The sequence below is a fragment of the Palaemon carinicauda genome, chromosome 18 (assembly GCF_036898095.1).
Source record: "Palaemon carinicauda isolate YSFRI2023 chromosome 18, ASM3689809v2, whole genome shotgun sequence".
In the NCBI taxonomy this organism is placed as follows: domain Eukaryota; kingdom Metazoa; phylum Arthropoda; class Malacostraca; order Decapoda; family Palaemonidae; genus Palaemon; species Palaemon carinicauda.
In genome coordinates, this window is record NC_090742.1 from 1,032,383 (window position 1) to 1,039,882 (window position 7,500).

General features: G+C 34.9%; 1 protein-coding gene across 3 annotated transcripts in view; it reads left to right on the plus strand.

Moving 5' to 3' along the window:
• LOC137657580 (uncharacterized) overlaps positions 1-7,500 on the plus strand; it is a 74,403-nt gene that overhangs the window by 53,093 nt on the left and 13,810 nt on the right. For 2 of the 3 annotated variants that reach the window (XR_011047144.1, XM_068391916.1), the window contains exon 1: positions 5,735-5,903. The exons of the other annotated variant lie outside the window; for it this stretch is intronic. Coding sequence is in view for 1 of the 2 variants with exons in the window: in XM_068391916.1 (XP_068248017.1) it covers positions 5,855-5,903 (49 nt within the window). In the remaining variant the exon portion in view is untranslated. Of the gene's footprint in view, positions 1-5,734; positions 5,904-7,500 lie in introns of those variants that run through there. 3 annotated transcript variants of the gene reach the window in all.

Consider the following 7,500-nt stretch of genomic DNA (forward strand, 5'->3'; position numbering starts at 1 on the left):
TTATCAGAAGGTAAGAAATGGGTATCATGGGAAATATAAATGGCAATTATATTTTGCCAATTCAGTTAATAGTTTTTTTTTTTATGTCTGCTCCTATTAAAAGTGAATGATTCTATAGTTGAGATACTACCGCTAGAGAATTATTGGGTCCCTTGACTGGCCAAACAGTACTACATTGCCTCCCTCTCTCTAGACACGGCTCATTTAATTTTTGCCGACCCATACACAGAATAGTCTGGCATATTCTTTACATATTCTCCTCTTTCCTCATACACATAAGGACACTTGAGATTACCAGACAATTCTGCTCCGCCCAAGGGGTTAACTACTGCAATGTTATTGTTCAGTGGCCACTTTCCTCTTGGTAAGGGTAGAAGAGACTCTTTAGCTATGGTTAGCAGCTCTTTTAGGAGAAGGACACTCCAAAATCAAACCATTGTTCTGTAGTCTTGGGTAGTGTCTTAGCCTCTGTACCATGATCTTCAACTGTCTTGGGATAGAGTTCTCTTGCTTGAGGGTACACTCGGGCACACTATTCTAGTTCCTCTTCCTCTCAGTATTTTGAAGTTTTTGTCATCTTGTTGTTTTCAAGTTTTTATAATTTATATTTGAAAGATTTATTTTAATGTTGTTATTGTTCATACATTTTTCTTAAAGTTTTCCCTTATTTCCTTTTTTCACTTATTTTCCCTGTTGGAGTTCTTGGGCTTCTAGCATCCTGCTTTTCCAACTAGGGCTGTAGCTTAGCAAGTAATAATAATAATAATAATAATAATAATAATAATAATAATAATAATAATAATAATAATAATAATAATAATAATATTGATAATTATAATAACAACAACAGTAATAATAAAGATGATAATAAAAATAATAATAATGATAATAATAATAATAATGTTTATTTTAAGCATTTTATATATGCTGTACTTATTATCCTTTTTCTGGTAAGTGAACTTTATATTTACTGTGCTCTGCAGGTAATGTGAATCTTCCTTTATATCTTAATAATCTAGGTGCCTCAGCCTGAACTTTGTTTTGCGGTCTGCTTAATGTTTTTTTTTTACCGATTCCCCCTATTTAGAGGGTGCTGATTTCAGATCTGAATGATGCCACACTGGCCTCCTTGATGGTTTTGAGATGTTCAGTAAGGCCCCCAATATGGTTGTGGTGACCGATATGGTAACATCCCTGACTGGTGAACGCTCAAATTCGTTAGTTTCTTTGGTCGCTGCAATCTCACTATCTTTGTGAACTAAGGATGGGTGTTTGGAAGAGCCAATAGGTCTATCTGCTGACTCATCAGCAGCTATTGCCTGGCCCTTCTTGTTCCAAGCTTTGGTGGAGAGGGGGTTTGGATGCTGATTATATGAATATATGGACAGTCTCTAGGGCATTGTCCTGCTCGATAAGGTAATGTCACTGTCCCTTGCCTCTGCCTTTCATGAGCGGCCTTTAAACCTTTAATAGGGTCGCCGAAAAAAAAAATTGTTATAGTTATAATTATCATAGATTCATATGTTAAAGGTAAATTCTGATGGAATTAATAACGAAACAAATTACTCGCCCCGGAATGTTCATATTATAAAAATATTTAATCTTATCAGTAAAAAATATTCAAAATGACTGCTAATATGATTTTCACGCTATTAATGTATTTATAGCAATGAAACCCTTGGCGTCTTTTGCTTTCTCGCAAAATTCAAGGGAGTGATATTTAAAATCAATAAGATGCATCCTAATTTCCAGACATTTAAAATAGAATCAATGTACAAAGCAATTGAAATAAGCCAGAAATTATCGATATCAAACTGCATTACTGCTCTTTTCACAAAAATATGCAAAATATGTTTTAAAATGCTATATTTTCTTTTACTTCGAATATTATATACCGGTATGTACAATACGTAGAAGGATACAGTAGTCTTCAATTTCTTCGCGGCGTTAATGACATAAGATGTCGGGATGCCAGAAAACTTCAAATCAGTCAATCAATCAATTTCATCTGGATTGTCTTAATTATCATCAATGTCTTCGTCATGACTGGTGTAGTTTTCTCCAATGGTTATAACAATTTATCAGACGCACTGCAAGTACAGAAAACTGTACATGACAGCTGATCATTCGCACAGTCACACCTTCCAGATTTGCATGGTTCATTCCCAGAGCAGCCGTATCGAATCATCTTCAGAATCTCTTTTGGGGCTGATTTATTTCTTGCATCTGCTGTTACTGGGAAGTGGGACCTTGAGAGTTCATCTTTTTATCAGCCACATAACGTAGGGTCAAGGATCTGGCTCCATCTTTTTTTTTTCTCCAGATGCACACCTTAGGGTGGCTGCACTTCACATTCTCTATGACAATATGTTTCCAGAACTTCCGTAGCCAAGGGCAACAAACTTGTTGGTTTCCTTAAAAACACTAAAGTCACTTTGTTCATATAACATTTTAGCATATGCCCCTTTCTTAGGATCTTAATTGCTGTAGTCTCTAAATTCCTCCACATGTATGCTGTCATGCCACATTCACTGAGTGCGTGGGTCTCTAGCAAATATTCATTGATGTCCTGATGTTTGCTCACTGTCATAAATGCTACAGACTTATCTAGTTTCACTAGTACTTTCTGTCATAACAAGAATTTTAAGGTTGTTACTATGGTAATGGTGTGCCAGAAGGAGATCCACATCAATGTCATCACAAATAACTTTCATTGAACATCCTGCTTCTCTTGCAAGATGAATCATCTGATGCACAGTTATGACATCTGCCTCTTCATGGCAGGTTATATTCTGACATACACTCCTTGTGCAACCTGAACTGGAACTGGGTTATCTTTTGTAAGGAACAACGTTTGCTTGTGAGGTTCTTGGCATGATGGCAGAGATACGTTTGATGGTAGTCACTGGCAAATGAGTTCAATCAGTTGCACCTTGTTGGAGATAACATTGACTACATCTACGCCTTGTTCCATCTTTGATATTGTAATCATAGTAGTGGTCAAAACTAAATACACATCATTCTTGCTAACCTTTGACATGATGTATTATTATTATTATTATTATTATTATTATTATTATTATTATTATTACTTGCTAAGCTACAACCCTAGTTGGAAAAGCAGGATGCTATAAGCCAAGGGGCCCCAATAGGGAAAAAACCAGTGAGGAAAGGAAATAAGGAAAAATAAAATATTTCAAGAACAGTAACAACATTAAAATAAATATTTCATATTTAAACTAAAAAAAACTTTCACAAAACAAGAGGAAGAGAAATTAGATAGTGTGCCCAAGTGTAGCCTCAAGCAAGAGAACTCTAACCCAAGACAGTGGAAGACCATGGTGTAGAGGCTATGGCACTACCCTAGACTAGAGAACAATGATTTGATTTAGGAGTGTCCTTCTCCTAGAACAAAGTTTTGTTTTCCCCGAAATGCTCCCGGTTCTTTCCGCGCTCTTTTCGTTAGTCTCTCCACGGTAATTTCATCATCATCAAAATCATTATCATTGACTGTCTCTAAAACTTCAACATTCTTGCTGCGGAATATCAAAGACTCTATTCCAGGAGAAGACAGGATTACAAGGGATTCTCCGAAGTGCTCTTGTAATTTGAGTAGTAAGTTACGACTTGGGCTCCAACAGGGAACAACACCCCAGTGAGGAAATTAAATAAGAAAATAAATAAACTATACGAGGAGTAATGAACAATTGAAATAAAATATTTTAAGAAAAGTAGCAGCATTAAAACAGATATTTCATATATAAACTATAAAAAGAGACATATGTCAGCTTATTCAACATAAAAACATTTGCTGGAGTTCTACCGATTCAACTACCCGATTAGGAAGATCATTCCATCATAAAAGTCTAATGAGGTCCATACCCTTGAAACATTCATGCTCATTTCTTGCATCAAAAGGTCAAATGTCTTTGTCAGTGTCATGTGTAGGAGACATGGGTGCTTTTGCTGCAGATGTTACTGAACGTTTATTCATGAATTTTATCCTACAATCATCATGGCATCTCGCATCAGCAGCATGGAGATCACTAACAGCACCTCTTACACCTCCTCGGCCCACTTGTCCCTTTGATTACAAACCCGAATAACAGAGTCCTTGAAAGTCCGCTTTCCCAGACCCCTGTTATCCTTTGTACATGATATAACTTTCTGCTATCTGGATGTGTTGTGAGAATCTGATTACATTAAACATATTTACTCCACAAAAAAAGGCAATGTTCTTGGAGGCTGAATTTTCTTGGCTAGATCTTAGCCTTTTTGGTGTTACTGATTCCTTTGTGGGTAGCCTAGAAGATTTTTGTTTCAGATAACGATTAATGTGAGACTTTGACTTGTATGAATACACACTGTTGCGGTTACAGCTTATTATCAGATCTGAATTACCATTTCATAATTGTTGAAGAATACCACCAAGACATATCTTCGTATCTTACTTGATTCAATGATTTTCAGTATGCATTGTTTGCAAGCAGCAGTAAGTGGTGTTTCAGATGTTCCGCAATTATAGAAACATTCTGCCATTTTGTCAAGTGCCAGTCCTGCAAAATAATAATAAGGAAAAAAATAATAGAAAATCTAATTTTAGAACATAGTTAAAGTGAAAGTTAGGGGAGATTGGAGATTGGTGAAAGTTTGTTGAAATTTTTCTCCAAATGCAAGAAATGTATGACCTAATTTTACAATGATTCATAAGCTGTGACACCCAACTTCAAATTGAAATTTCTTGCATTTGAATAAAAAGTTAAACATAACTATCCAAATAAATGGTATAAATATAGGTAACATAAATCGTGTGATCGCTATTTATGATTTTATTAAAAACAAAAATCATGAAATAGTTTAGTATAGTTATATTAATCAGTTATTCTTTGGTCATCAGAGTATGAAACTTGGTCCATGTAACATAATCCTATCAAGTTTACTTTTTAGAGTAAGAATTTAGGCACTGTATTTCCAATAAACGGATATTTACAAAACAGGGAGGAGGGCAGCATATTGAATATCTGAAAGCCCTTACGGATACCAGTGTGGCCCCATTAAGATCTGAAATCAACACCCTCGAAATAGGGCAAATCAGTATAAAAGCATTAGGGTGACCTCGAGACAAGGTCATTCCTAAAATCTTAGTTTGGCGCTTGGACTTGACGTGTTTATTTATCCTCAATGGGTCACCAATCTCTTCCTGCATTGCAGTCATTACTACAGATGTTGCTGGAGATCTTTAACAGGAATCTGAGCACATGACATGTGTAGCCTATCAGGCCGATATGCTGGTATAATGTCTGTAGATTGTAGTCCATATTGGTCATATATTTTTTCTCATTTGTGTTGCCTCTCAAGGAATAAAATCTCCCATTTCCGGATCCTGAATTTAAGTTTAAAAGTTTTTTTTTTTTTTTTTTTTTTTTTTTTTTTTTTTTTTTTTTTTATGAAAGCTTGATTGATTTCCATTATCTATATCTTTACTTATTTTGCTCAAAATGAAACATTTAGCAATAAAGACCGCTCACCTGCTGAAAAGGAAAAGTTAGCCACCGTTTTATCGTTTTTTGGAGAAATAACTTGAACTCAAAATTTATTCTCATTTTATACGTCTTCGGAAAACGAAAAGGACTACGAGAAGATTGTTGTTTGAAATTCAACGGTAGATGGCAGCACCTTGCGATTGCCAGTGGCGAATGGCGATACGAGACATCGAGGCTCCACGGGAGATTAGTGGCGATCCGAAGGCTCGTGTATTTAAGCAACTGACGATGACCTGACGCTGGCATTTGCTAGTTAAGTTGACCAGTGCTTGTTAGCCTCTCGCAGTGTTCCAAGCAGTCGTTGGTGTGAGATGGAGCGCGTAAGACCAAGTTCTTTTCGCCGTAGGAGCTCAAGGATAAGTGAGTAGCGCTTTCTTTATTTTTTTTTTATACTTTCCAGTGTGTGGTGACATGTCATACCGGCAGAACATACAACGAATTTACTATTTTGCAGAAATTTACGGGCAACTCTTAGTATGCTGTATTTTATGACTACCTTATTAAATTTAGTTTTATAGACCAAGAGTTGTTTTCTGATCGAACAAGGAACTCTTCTTCTTCTTCTTCTTCTTCTTCTTCTTCTTCTTCTTCTTCTTCTTCTTCTTCTTCTTCTTCTTCTTCTTCTTCTTCTTCTTCTTCTTATTATTATTATTATTATTATTATTAGCTAATCTACAACCTTAGTTGTAAAAGCAAAATGCTATAAGCCCAAGGGCTCCAACAGGGAACAATACCCCAGTGAGGAAATTAAATAAGAAAATAAATAAACTATACGAGGAGTAATGAACAATTGAAATAAAATATTTTAAGAAAAGTAGCAGCATTAAAACATATTTCATTTATAAACTATAAAAAGAGACATGTCAGCTTATTCAACATAAAAACATTTGCTGAAGTTCTACCGATTCAACTACCCGATTAGGAAGATCATTCCACAACTTTGTCACAGAGACATCTTGCGGAAACTAGACCAAACTATATTTTCAATGTTATTCACTTTTAGAAAAGATGCAGAAAATATACAACGTGACCGAAGTGAAATAAGAATTTTAAGAGTTTTTTTTCCTTATGAAAAAGGGCCGTACGTGCTTCGAGAGACTTTTCGTCTCCGAGAAATTAAGCAAGACTACAAAAGAGCTATTTTGAAAGTCTTAGATATTAATAACCATCACACGTCAGCTCATTCCCCGTCTTCACCAGACAATTATTAACATTTTTCTCCTCTTTACAAGAAATAAAAATCGTCTTTATTAGATAACCGAAATATTTTACCAATAAAGTTTTGTTCCTTGAAATTACCGATTTTTCTTCCCCTTAAATTTTCGAAATTCTTCTTCCCCTTAAATATGCGAAATTCTTCTTCCGTGTGAATTAAAGAATTCTCAATTATCTGTAAAGTAAGAAAAAAAAAAAAAAAAATCGAAAGTAACAGAGGTTTTATTCCCTGAAATACCGGATTTTTTTTTTCTCCCCGAAATAACCACAAATATTTTATTTTTCTTTAATGAAAAAAAAAATCAATGCCTGAAATCAATCGAATTTTTCTCCCTGAAAAAAAAATATGTTGGAAAATTTCTTCCCTTTATAACTGAAATTCCAATGTAAAATTATATTTTTAGCGATAACAATGGTGTTACAATCTTATTATAATTTTTATGTATGCATGTAGATATGCCTATGTACATTTGAGAAATTAATCTATTGATTTAATTGACTTAATAATGAACCTGGCGTTACTATGAATTCACATGTATTATAAATAATGAGAACAACTTTCCTGGCAAAAATTATTTCATATGACTACATGTTGTTTATTTACATCGCGTTGATCCAACCATCTCCCTACGCCAACCACTCTTGTATTGACACAAGTACACGACCTTTCACTAAATCTGAAAAGAAGAATCTTCTCTATGACTTTGTCGACGCCCAGTATATCTATGGGCGGTAATAACAG